Source organism: Tachysurus fulvidraco, chromosome 10 (assembly GCF_022655615.1).
Source record: "Tachysurus fulvidraco isolate hzauxx_2018 chromosome 10, HZAU_PFXX_2.0, whole genome shotgun sequence".
NCBI classification, from domain to species: domain Eukaryota; kingdom Metazoa; phylum Chordata; class Actinopteri; order Siluriformes; family Bagridae; genus Tachysurus; species Tachysurus fulvidraco.
In genome coordinates this window covers 10,891,277-10,904,307 of record NC_062527.1, presented here as the reverse complement: position 1 = coordinate 10,904,307, position 13,031 = coordinate 10,891,277, and the positions used below count along the sequence as shown (strand labels likewise).

The window sequence follows — 13,031 nt, the reverse complement described above, 5'->3', positions numbered from 1 at the left end:
TTTCTTTCTTTTTTCTCATTCATTCATTCATTCATTCATTCATTCATTCTTTTATTCTTTCTTTCTTTCTTTCTTTCTTTCTTTCTTTCTTTCTTTCCCTCATCCCATCCACCCTCCCTTCCTCCCTCCATTTCTTCTTTCCTTCCTTCCTTCCTTCCTTCCTTCCTTCCTTCCTTCCTTCCTTCCTTAATATCTAAGTGTTTTTTCACATTCACAACAAAAACCTTTTTTTTTTCCAACAAAATACAATCCTTTTTTTTTGTGTCTCTCCTGCAGAGTCTCCCGGTCAGGATTTTGTGACGTTGGACTACCGGTTGCGTTACTACCCCAGCATCACCTACGCCGTCATAGGCAGCGCCATCATCTTTGTCCTGGTGGTGGCGCTGTTGGCCCTTGTGCTGCATCATCAGAGGAAGAGGAGTGTGTTACTGCCCCGGAGCGGAAGCCACACGCACCCTCATCAGCCACTGCTGCTCTCTCGGCTGGTGATAGTAGACAGAGGACATATCTCACCTCCATCCTCCTCTCCATCAGCACACTTCAGCTCAGCACACAGCCTCCAGCTGCTCACCAGCTCACTCTACCCACAAGGAGCCCCGCTGGAGTCGCCACCCTCGTACTCACAGGCAGTGCTGGACGTCAGGTAGGAAACAGACAGTCAGTAATGATAGAGACACACTGATGTAATGCCATAGAAAGCTACGCCCCTCAGGTGAGTGACAGAAAGTGTTATTATTCACCAGTCCAGTCACGTTGACTTACTATTGCCAGACAGTTGATATGACTGAGTGAGTGAAAATCATTATTCTCAGAAAGATTCCAAAACAATGTACAATTATGTATGCTATTTTCTTTTGTGTGAATCGTTATTTTAATTGAAACACAGGAGTGCTGACACATTTACCAACTTCCAGAAATGCAGATTGTATGACGAGAACTTAATAATTAATTGACCTAATTCATTATTATCCTCCACTATAAGCTATGAGCTATACTAAGTCTGGAGATTAGTATAGTGTTTAATAAGCAGTACAAGTATATGATGGCTGTATAAGGGCTGTTAAAATAACTTCTTTTCTTGCTCAGCATCATCAGTGTCTCCACTTAGCTGCATGTTCCTGATTCAAAAAAGCACTGACTTCCAAACAGACATATGACTCCACCTAGTAAAAGTCTTTCTGCTGAGAGCAGCTCACACCTCAGCTTATGCCTGTAGTGTAGCACATTATGTAGACATGCTGTAGTTAGAGCACATGAAATTTAAAATAGCTTCATATCAAAGGAACATCAATAAAGTAGTAGTATAAAAAAAGTAAAAGTAAATGTAAATCTGATCATCTCTGGCAGCTCCTGGGCTTCTGATGTAAAAACTACATGATGAACCCTGCACAGTCCTTGTATTTATTTCTGGGTTTTCATATTATTTTATGCTGCCTTCCCTGTGTGTGTATACTGGAGTTAAACGTCTCATATATTTTATTCTGTCACTTGTTCGGCCCCATCTCTGATCTCCCCATGAGTCGATTATTGCTTTTTTTCATGCTGTGACTTTTCCTCTGTGCCTGCAGTCGACCACCGTGGTTTGACCTCCCGCCTCCTCCATACCCTCCTGATGGTGAGGCTGCGTGTGCCACAGAGCCACCTGTTTATGAAGCATCTACACAAGCCAGTGGGACTCCCACTGTCCGACCCGAGAGAGCACAAGTACACAGCATCAGTCCTGCAGTCAGATGTGAAGCAGCACATCCTCAAAACCTCACTTTAGCTCCACAGCAGCTATAGCTGTCCAGTGAGGGGACACAGAGACACTTGTATATAGGACACAGAGACATGTATGGGGCTTAATGTGGGGAAGAATAAAAGACCACACAGAGAGCCACAGTTCTATGTTTGGAGTATCGCTAGAAGACATCTTTTTTACTCAGAGTGATTTCCAGAGTACAAATCGCCATCTTCTGGGAAAAATGTGACATTACAGAAGCTCATGAAAGGACACTACGTGAAAGGACACTGTAGAGATTGAAAAATCTTCACACTTCTGAGACGTGACTGATTTCATACACAAGACTGATCTAGACGTTTTATTAATGATGCAGGCACCAAACGAGTAGCACTCAAGTACTAAAATACTAAAAACTCTGCTGAGTTGTTCTTTATTCATACTTATTTCTTTAGGTGTTTGTTTTTCATTCAATACTTTATAATATTATGGAAAAACCACTATGCAATGTGAACTGTGTTAGATGTAAAGAGAAAATGATACAAGTATGTAAAGAATTCCAGGTAGTCCTACCCCATACTCCGTTCTTATCATTAAAGCACTTAATAATTTATCTTCTTGATACACTTTTGCTCATCGTGTTCCTTTCAGTGATTTCTCTAATTCAGTCTGCAGTAAACTCTAATAATCCTTCAGCTACTTTCACGCTAATACAGTTTTCTCTCTGAAAGTGCTGCATGAGATTCTGACTAATTATCATTCCAATAAATGTTCAAACTTCCACGGGTTTGTCCACGTGCACATGAACAATTCACGATCCTTCAGTAATCATTAGAAATCTTTAGACGACAATCTGTTTATAATATGTTTGTGCTGGAGTTATTGTCTGTAGAAGGTAAACAAATAAAGTAGATGAAACGGCTCAAAATACGCATAACCATGGCAACAGCGGTGCAGCTTGTGGTGTTGTGTTTTCTGTATTTCTGCACAAATTTGTTGCAATTTTACAGGTCAGTGTGAGTGACGTGTTCTTCTAAACCAGCACTGTTTAGTATCTCTATTTAGTTTCCTGTAACCATCTGTATGCTGTAAAGGTTTGTATTGTGGAGTTTTTTTTTGTTTTTTTTACTGCAGCAGACTTTCCCATGTTTCATTAACCTGCTGTCCTTTACTATGCCCAAAATCTTAGAACACAATCAGTTGGATTTGTACTAAATTTAAATTTATTCAATTAAAATATTTATACAGTCTACCCTCACTGTCCACTTTATTAGGAACACCTGTACAACTGCACATTCATGCTGTTTTCAAATCAGCCAATCACGTGGCAGCAGCACAGTGCATTCGTTCATTCAGATACGGATAAAGAGCTTCAGGTAATGTTCACATTAATTATCAGAATGCGGCGAAAGCATGATCTCTGTGACATCAGTTGTGACTGGGATGTAGGTGTCAGGGTGAAATTGCCTTGTTGATATGGATGGATTTTCCAGCCTGCAAACTGTCTGTACACAGGGTGTGGTGGTGGTGGTGTATTTTTGCACCATTCTGTGTATAGAGTCTGTGAAAATCCCAGGGGTTCACCAGTGTCTGAAAAACACAAACCCATGACCCAGTTAACGTTACAGACATCACACTTTTTTTCATTCTGGTGTTTGATTATTAACTGAACATTAACCGAGGTTGTTGACTCGTATCTGCAGGATTGAATACATTGTGCTGCTGCTACACAATTGGCTGATTAGATAAGTAAGTGCTTGGATGTACAGATGTTCCTAATAAAGTGGACATTCTTTGTAAATACCTCATGCCAAAAATATGTGGTTACATCAATTCTGCCTAATCAGTCAGCTTATCTATCTCAGTTTATTACCAGTGACTGAACTGCTCAGTGATTGGTGGAGAGTTTTAAAAAGGAAAAAAAAAACTCACCAAAGTCACCAGTCAAGTGTTAAAGCAGCCGCCGGAATGCTGGGTTGTATGTGGCCTTGGTTGTGAAAAATACAGTCCCAATCTCTTACCTTATAACAGTAGAATATAGTTCCGTTATTTTAGTGAAATGTACTGTATTTCTCCCAGATCACTCTACAATAATATGACACTATCTTCTCCAGGCCATTGTGCCTGCTGTTCCATTAACCCTCTGCACGCCTTGAGCAGGATCTAGCTGGTGCATGCTGTAATTAATCTGTACTAAATCCCACAGTGCCTTACAGATTAAAGTCTTCGGAGGTCCAGAAAATGTAGCCATTAATTACACTTGATTGTAAGAGCTTCAGTTTTGAAGTCACATGATTACTTTCTTTGTGTCTGACAATCGGCGTATTTGGTTCGGCATGAATGAAATGGTGCTGTTTTAATAGTTTTACAGTCTAGAATCAATCCCATTATTTAAAACATGAGAAAATGTGTTTTTATTAAAAAAAAAAAAAATGTGTGCTTAAAGCAGCTGTAAACAAGACTAGTGTTCGTTTCTAAACTGCCTCTTAAGGGTTGATGTGTTCACTGTGGAGTACAGAATTACAGAAAGTAACTTTTAACACTGACTACATTTAGGTTTGGGCTCCGGATGACGTGAAGCTCTGAAATGAATGGCCACTTCTAAACCTCATGTCAAAGTCGTTTCATCATCATCATCATCATCATCATCATCTATATCGAGGTGTAGAACAGACATGAAGGATAAGAACTTGTTTAATGCTGGTTTTTTTTGTTGTTCTTGTCAGACTTGAAGGTTTTAAGTAAAAGGTTTTGCTAATCTGCGAGAAACTGGATGTATTTAACAATAGCAACATTGTGAATATGTTAAACTGGACAAACATGTACATAAAAAAGCTTTGCTTCTGTCTTTTTGTTCACCCCAAGCCATTAAACTACAGTGCTCCATGGAGGAGATCAGCTTGTGGTGATAGAAATGTATGTAAAGTTTGACCAAAGCAGAATTTCTATTATGTGGAATCGTGGTTTAAAATAAAATAAAATAAAATAAAACCCTATGGCTCATATTGTCATTGTACATTTTTCCAGTAAAGCAGTGGATGCTTATAGAAATGATTCAACACCATCTGTTTTTTTTTTTCCAGATTTAATAAGCTCATAAATAACTATTACTACATTCACCAAATAATATATTACCTCACACTTCATCCAGATAAAAAAAGGTACGATTAAAACTTTTCACAGCATTAAAATATCAGGGTATCTTACATCATCATCTTAATAATATGTAGCTCTGCTTTCTGCCTAGTTTTAACAAGATTTAAAAACCGCTGTCCTGTATATTACAGATTTCATTAGAAAGAATTACATCAGTTCACATCACTGGCGCCTTGTTGCCTTGTATTGTGCCTAGTGCATGATGGGAACAGGAATGCTTTTCTGTGGCGAGAACACACAGTGTGTAAACATTTCACTGCAGTTAGTACACTGCTGTACGCTTCAGGAACGCTCATGCAGCATGTCAGTAAGTGCTTGTGTACAGCAACGACCAGCAGGTAATACTGTGGCACTTCACATGTCAGATTGTGGCTCCAAGTGAAGAACAAATAGAACTGCATAAGGGAGAAGAGAGGAATTCAGGTTACAGCTCATCAGCGGAAGAAATATCACTGGGTTAGACCGAGCCCGAGCTTTACTGACGGCGGGACATTGTGCATTAGCGCTGTGTTCACGTCACATGCCGGTTTGTTTCCTTATACATTTTTCTTCATGTTTCTCTTCTTCTCTCCTTCATTCATCCACAACCAGCTGGCTTCTCATTTTCAAATCTTCGGTCTTGGAATAATATTGAGTTCCAACGAAAATAGTTTGATTCGTGAATAATTTTTTTGTTCACTTTTAAAGCTATGATATTTAATTTTCAAAGCTGCTTCTATCAGTTAAGGAACGTTCTGAATCTCCCACTCATCATATGCCACAGTGTTAAGAACAGTGTACGCTAAAATTCGGGCCGAGTGACGTGGAAGAAGGATGCGAGCTTGAGGGTGTGCACCTCCATCGTATGATCTGTCAATCTTCTTTTCGGTCCAGTTCTACAGCAGCTAGGTGATTTTTTTTGGTTGTAATATTTGCTATTTGTAATTTCTAGCACACAGAAATCTAAAGCTGGAGATGCAGGTGGACGTCCAACAGCAGCAGTGCTGTTTCGTTGTGACTGACCATCTCGTTATGTTGTTAAACCACTGCATAATATCGAGTGGCTGCAGTCGATCCTCCTGCTGTGCAGTGAGATCAGCTTCATCCTCATCCAGTTCTCCTCCTCACCCTCAGGCTTCAGTGCAGCTCTGGGCTCTCAGTCTCAGGTGAGGAACTGGGTGTTATTTGCCCAGATCCCCAATTGTTAGTGGGCAGGGTGAGAGGGATCACCTTGGGGGTGGTCCTTTATAGTGACCTCTGTGTAAGAGAAGAGCAGGCAATGTCAGACACTTCCTGAAGTGCTCCAGCTCAGCCTGCATTCTCTCCCTGTCAAGCGCCAGCCGCTGCCTCTGTGCCAACAGCTCCTGATGAACCAAAGAGAAAATGTCAGTAAAAAAAAAAAAAGAGTTCATGTAGAAATTGATGAACTTCCACAAAATCTGTCACTATCTTAAAAAAAAAAAATAATAAACAGCTAAAGACTCAGCTCTTCTGTGAATACTGAACTAACCCCTAACTTACACCTTGGCTCTGTGCACTTGACTCTTCTAGCAATGCTCTGTTCTCATCTATAATCTTATAGCGTGGTGCTACATATAGTGTCCTGTATTTGAGACATCTCTTTGCTTGTGTTTCTCATTTCTAAGTCATTTTGGATAAAACCCTCTTGTTGAATACATAAAAGTAAATGTGAATGTTTTCACTGTGCATTTGGTGTTAAAGCCATAGCCGGATTTTTGAGAAATGCATTATTCTAAACACACAAACGCTGGTCAAACTTCAAGAGCTTTGACCTAAAACATTAACGCAGGCACAGATCTTATGACGGCATTATGGCTGATCGTTAACTTACCCCCATAGTGACAGAGAGCTGATCAGCTGTAACACTCAGGTGATAGTGCTGAGCCTCCATTCTCCTACACTCACTCTGCAGAACCTCGCTTTCTATATCCCTCTCTGTGAAAACACACACACACACACACACACACACACACACACACACACACACACACACACACACACACACACACACACAAGTGTACTGGAGTCAATGCATGAGCAAAACTAGAAGGCCATATCATCTGCTGGCCTAAGAGTAAAACTCACCATCCATGTACTCCTGATAAGCTTCCACTATGGCTTCAATACCCTTCCATTTGTGGCTGTACTCCTCTTCCTCCTCTTCATCATCATCATCATCTTCCTCCTCAGTGGAGTCTTCCTCAGCAGATCGCTCATCACTCAGCCCTGACTCATGTTGCACTGCAGGATGGCAGGAGTGGCCGTTGGTTTGAGAGTAAGGTAGTCTGTTTGGCGCCCTCTGGTGCTCTGGCGGGTTGTAACGTACAATGTTGTTGAGCTTGTGGTTTGGCTCAGGAACTCCTGACACACCTGCTGAGTAAGATTGTGTAAAGTTATAGCTCGGACATTCGGTGAGGTTTTATTTATGAACCTTGATGCCTCGCTGTACATGCCACAACAGATTAAAAAAGTTTTTTGTGAAAACGGCAGCTTAATGTTGTTGTCCATTAGGAAACAGAAAGTCCTATTTTTTTGCATGACTTTGTGAGACTTTTCAGCTGGCTCATAGATTAAGGTTCCCCTAGATGAACTAAATATGATGCTGATGAGAGGATGAAAAGTGGTGCAGTTAGCATCATTTCCCTCTCACCTTTGGGTTTGTGCTGGGATTTATGTGTAGACTGCAGTACAGACTGGTGGAAGTGTTGAGCAAACTCCTCAGCACTGAGGCTCTCCCAGGGACGAGACCTGCTGTGGTCAGTCAGGCCATTGAGCCCATGAGGCCGCTCCTTCAGCTGTGGGAGAGGAGGTCTGGAGCTGTTCTGCAGGCTTGGTGCTCTCCTGATTGGCGGAGCTTCTACCAAATGAGACTGGTCCTGCAGTGGAGCGAGTGGTGGAGGCTCTTTAGGGCGTGAGTGGTCAGAGAGCTGTGAAGGCCTGTGAAGGTCGGCCTGGCTGACACTGTGAAGGTGTCTGGTAGGTCCAGGAGGAGTGATGCTATGGGGATTTGGTTGGGGCTCTCCGTTTGTCTGGCAGGGTGTGGAGGGTGTTGTAGGATCTGAGACAGAAATATCACACAATTAGATAAAGAGACAAATACAGTATACAGTATTCAACCTCCTTAAACTACTCCACATTTATCACGTGTTACAACCTAAAATGTCGAGAGATTACTACTTTTCAAAGTAAACATTAAATTTCTTAATGTTTTAAAATTTAAATTTAAATCCAAATGATATGCCTATGGATTATCCCCCTAAATGAGTTCTGGTGCATGCAGTCAAATAATTAACTGTACAATTCAAGTAACATGTCTATCAATAATACCATCAATATGATATATATACACATATTCTGTGTCAAGTTTTTCAGTTTAAATTAATCTTTGTGTCTCAGTAAAAATAACTGGCTTCTTATGTAAATCAAACACTGCTCTTAATTCCAGGTTGTACTGGTCCAAGGCGAGTGTTAGAACGGTGAGTACGTCTGCAAGGCAGTGACGTTTACACAGGGAAAACAGGATGGATTGATGTCGTACCACAGGCAGTAGATGGAGGGCTGGAGCAGGGTGTGTGCGTTGCGTATCGGAGTGTGTCCAGAGTGACTGTTTTCTTTTTGATGGCATCTAGTAGATTCACTACTTTCTCTTTTTCTGTAGTGGTGATAAACACAAAAATGACTTCTAAAAACATATTAAATTTAGATTTAGAAAATGGATTACATAATGTTGAGTGTCAGTATCTCTGATAGACTATGATGCATACAAAATGTAACAAATACTGAGGATATAAATATGTGTCTGTGTGTGTGTGTGTGTGTGTGTGTGTGTGTGTGTGTGTGTGTGTGTGTGTGTGTGTGTGTGTACACACCTATCCTTTGCTCTTGGCTGATATGGTTGAGGTTGAACATGTTGAGGAAATGTTTCTTGTTTTCTAGTTCAGGTGCCCTGTCCATCTCTTCGGGTGTGTAGCGGGTGGATAGGGTGGGCGTGTGTGTGGGCGGAGTCTGCTGTTTACTCTGAGCAGGTACCGGAGAAGGGCTGCGCTCTCTCATCATCTTTCTCCTCTTCTTCCTCTTTCTTTCCAACAGCTCGTCTCGCTGGGACAGAGTTTTCAATCCAAATACAGCCAGGAAGTCCAGTTTCTGCAGAGAAGTGGGGAGGGGGGTGTAAATAACTCAACAGAAGCGGGAGAAGGAGGGAGGAGTAGGTCAGGTGGATAACGGAGGGAGAACTACCTCTTTAGACTGGTCCAGTTTGAGAGGAGGCTGTTCAGTCACTCTCCTTAGGTGAGCTCTTACTTCTTCTTCATCACTCTCATCATAAGAGTCATCCAGCTCATAGTAATAACCTAAAACACAGAGCAAACACGGAGACGTTACATACATGTAATGTTAATAAAATTATTATTATGTAATTATTAAAGTTTGATACTTGGAAAGTTTAGAGACCCAAAACAAGTTGAAGGATAAGAGATAAGTCTTGGAGTTTGTACCCTTTTCTCTGGCTTCCCTGCGTCTCTTCTCCTCCAGGTCGAGTTTGCTCAGAAGAGTTCTGTGTTGCTGCAGTGCGTGATCATACACCAGTGTTGGTTCTCGTGCGGGGCACTGAGGGAAGACTCTGATAGGGGATCCAGCTCTTTTGGTTCCTCTCAGCTCTCCAAAGGGAGCAGTCAGGGGGAAAGAGAGCCTCTGCTTGTTCACAATGCTCTGGCTTGACTTCTCCTGCTCTGTGAGGAAGGAGCTGGGCTCAAGGAGGCCAGGTGTCCTCTGAGGAAGGCTCCTGTCCGAGCACTCCTGTTTAGTAAGTCCTGGAGGTGGACGGCTTGGGGGGAAAGAAGGCTCGTATGCCCGACGCGGGTGTGAGGGAGAGTTGATCAGGGACACAGGATTCCAGAGGGTGGTGGGAGGGTTAGGAGGGGTGGGTTTGGGGGAGATGAGAGGAGGTGGTGCTCTCAGGTGGTGAGGTAGCTCCCTGTTGTTCAAGTCCTGGTGGAGTGAGTGAGGCCTGTGTGCAGTGAAACCAAACAGAGTTAGTCAATATGGACACAAGATGGCACCATTCTACAACACGTTTGTACAGGAAACAAGACAGTCTGGCCTCTCCTTCAAGAAATCTCTTCAAGCTTTCTGAAGATATGTGGTTAAAAACACTGATCTGTAAATAAATCAAGGGTAAGTGAAGGACAGAAATACATATGTAGATTTTAATTCAGCTCCCAAATGAGCCAGACAGAGGTCATAGTATCGATGAAAACTCCCTATTTTGGGGAAAAAGCTTGGAAGAGGAATCTGAATCATGATGTCTTCATGATTTAAGGACCAGTTCTGAGGTAAGTCTACAGTAACCAGATAAGATTATCTACTGAAACGGAGGTAAGTCTTGGACATAAACTGAAGACAAATCCTTTAGTGTATGCATCAAGTTGTATGTGTGTAGATGGGGGTGCTAAAACTGAACCTTATAAAGCTTTCTATAATCAGAACCCTGACCAGGTCAAAGGTGTACTGCAATTATCTCACCTCTGTGAGTCTGTCTGAGGTTCCTGTATCTCTGGCTCTGTGCTGTGCTGTGAACCCTCAGACATCAGGCCCTGCCTGTCTGCTGTGTCTGCTCTCAGCCTTCTCTGCCGTGCCAGCCATCTCTCCTCCTCTCCCTGGCGCTGGAGGAGCAGAGCACCCGGCCCTAGCCTCTCTCCAGGGGTGGGCACCAGGCTGGGCACTGGGAGTGGAGTGGGACCACCAGGGGAGGGATACAAGCCAGGCTGCAGAGGCTTTGGGGCCAGGAGTGTTGTATCTTTGGTTTTCTCTGGGAGGGAAATACATTCTGTTCAATAAATCAGCATTAACTGTACAGAGTACTAGCACCACAAAGAGCAGCAGAGCATCTATCAGCATGTTGTCCATTTTTACAAGTTTAATCTTACTAAAGTTCTCCAGCATTTTATCAACCATAGTCTCTACTTGTCCCGATGTAACGCAGTATGCATGATTTCCCCAGTTTTTTCCAGGTGTTTTTGCAGAAATGATACTTCAAAGCTATTTGTAAATGAAGCTCTAAATGTGACTCTTAGTAAAACTTTGTTAAAAGTGAGATCATGACTTGAAACACCAAAATTAGTAGATAAATTAAATTAACTTTATTAACTAAATTAGTAGTATAAGTAACTAAAATGACTTTTTAATGTTTTCTTAAAATTACAAAATAAAAGCATTGTTGATTTATTACACCATGTCTGCTTCTTGCTAGCATTATATCTTGTTATGCTTAATTTATGTAGCACAGTTGCATATTTTAAACATTTCCAAACAACTTCCACTGAGTGGTGGTTTCAGTCAGATGGTATTTTATTAGACCAGAAAAACGTGTTGAAGTTATTCTATGGTGTCTGTGTTAAACACACTTATGTGTTTGGTTGAAGATTAAGATGGAAAAGCTTATATTTAATGGTATATGGGTGAGTATAGGTGTGCACCTGCGTACCTGCTCGGTTTGGTGTTAGCTTGGCTCTGTCTTCTATCTGCTGCCTGTGAGAGAGTGTATGTGTGTGTGAGTGTAGCTCCTGACTCAGGACATGCTTCTCCATGGCCCGAACCACCTGAACCTCCCTCTCTTTAGCCCTCTCTTTCTGTCGCTCCAGCTCTCTTTCTCTTTCCTCCTCCCTTTCCCTTTCTCGTACACGCTCTCTTTCCCTCTCTCGCTCTCTCTCTCTCTCACGCTCTCGCTCTTTTTCTCTCTCTGCCTCATGAGCTCTCTCCTTCTCTCGCTCCCGCTCTCTCTCGTGCTGGCGAAGCTTGTCCTCCATCTGCAGTCTGTCAGAGATTCACACACACACACACACACACACACACACACACACACACACACACACACACACACACACACACACACACACAGAGGGTGTGAGATGCAACACTCTCCACAGGAACATAAAGGACACACTCAGAGGGAGGCAACAGGAACACAAGAAGTGTTGATGCTGTTTACTACTGAGCATGAGGAGGAAAAGTTGAACAGATTACAGGCCACATGGGGTGTGTATGTGTGCATGGGCATTAACATGCATGTATGTGTGTACGAGTCACGGCACATATGTGTTACAGAGAGAAAATGGTGACATATACAAACAGAATTGTACCATAGCTATCAAGGCCAATTTATTTCAGCCAAATTTAAGTTTATGTAGGATAAATTTCCAGAGCAATGCCTGATTCAGAACTATTTGGATGAACTTACAAGTAAAACAGAGCCAGGCATCCTGCAAGCAATATAAATTATAAATTCTCTCTCTCTGTGTGTGTGTATGTGTGTGTGTGTATACCTCTTGTTCTGCAGGGCTGTCAGAGACTGATGGCTGAGCTCTGCAGGGTAGCGCACCCCTGGCAGGTGGAGGTGAGCAGTGCTAGGATGCAGGGAGGGCACGGCTCCCCCCGCTGGCAGCTGGTAGTAGGGTGAGCGCAGGGCAGATAAACAGAGGGACTCATCCATTCTGCCCAGCGGCAGGGGGAAAGAGAGGAAAGAACAGCTCATTAGTGGAACCTGCTGCTGCATCACTATCTCTGTCTCCTCATTTCATTAACCCTAGCTCTCTGCCTTTCCTTTACACACAGAGATGCACACACGCACTCACACACACACACTCACACACACAGACACACACTCACACTCACACACACAGACACACAGAGACACAAACACACCGAGGTCACCAGTAAAGGCAATTTCAGCCACTGCCTCTCTGCCTTCACTGAGAAGCATGATGTGAGAGTGTGTTCTTTGTTTAGATATGTTTTTAAAATGTGGACTATTTAAAATGAAACAGACATATAAATACATTTAGCAACAATTCTTAATGCCAAAAAAATCCCAGCAAAAGATGCAATGCAGTCTCTTGGTGGGATGCTGGTCCAACACAGGACACACACACACACATACTCACACACACACACACACATAGGGGAAATTTCCGATAGAAAATCCACCTTCAGGCAGGTTTTTGAACAGTTGGAGGATACAACAGAATCCAGAAGAAACACACAAAGGTTTCTGAAGATGAATGAGTGAGATTTGCACTGCTATTATTAATGCTAACAAAACCTCCTCAGAACAACTACACACAAAATCATGCATTCAGTTGTTCATGTTAATATCTATGTT

General features: G+C 42.4%; 2 protein-coding genes across 10 annotated transcripts in view; one reads left to right on the top strand and one right to left on the bottom strand.

The window, feature by feature from the left end:
• The window catches only part of ldlrad3 (low density lipoprotein receptor class A domain containing 3), an 85,730-nt gene extending 82,123 nt beyond the window's left edge, over positions 1–3,607 (top strand). For all 3 annotated transcript variants that reach the window (XM_027173402.2, XM_047819344.1, XM_027173401.2), the window contains exons 5-6: positions 277–643; positions 1,569–3,607. In XM_027173402.2, coding sequence (XP_027029203.1) covers positions 277–643; positions 1,569–1,782 — 581 coding nt within the window. In that variant the 3' untranslated portion in view covers positions 1,783–3,607. The remainder of the gene's footprint in view (positions 1–276; positions 644–1,568) is intronic.
• Positions 3,608–4,574: 967 nt separating this feature from the next.
• Positions 4,575–13,031, bottom strand: part of LOC113660118 (genetic suppressor element 1-like) — a 70,109-nt gene continuing 61,652 nt past the window's right edge. For 6 of the 7 annotated variants that reach the window (XM_047819338.1, XM_047819340.1, XM_047819341.1 and 3 more), the window contains 11 exons: positions 12,196–12,363; positions 11,358–11,686; positions 10,397–10,682; positions 9,370–9,881; positions 9,113–9,225; positions 8,746–9,019; positions 8,415–8,528; positions 7,527–7,934; positions 6,962–7,249; positions 6,708–6,811; positions 4,575–6,219 (listed from right to left, as the gene is read on the bottom strand). In XM_047819338.1, coding sequence (XP_047675294.1) covers positions 6,082–6,219; positions 6,708–6,811; positions 6,962–7,249; positions 7,527–7,934; positions 8,415–8,528; positions 8,746–9,019; positions 9,113–9,225; positions 9,370–9,881; positions 10,397–10,682; positions 11,358–11,686; positions 12,196–12,363 — 2,734 coding nt within the window. In that variant the 3' untranslated portion in view covers positions 4,575–6,081. The remainder of the gene's footprint in view (positions 6,220–6,707; positions 6,812–6,961; positions 7,250–7,526; positions 7,935–8,414; positions 8,529–8,745; positions 9,020–9,112; positions 9,226–9,369; positions 9,882–10,396; positions 10,683–11,357; positions 11,687–12,195; positions 12,364–13,031) is intronic. The other variant, XM_047819339.1, reaches the window with a different exon arrangement.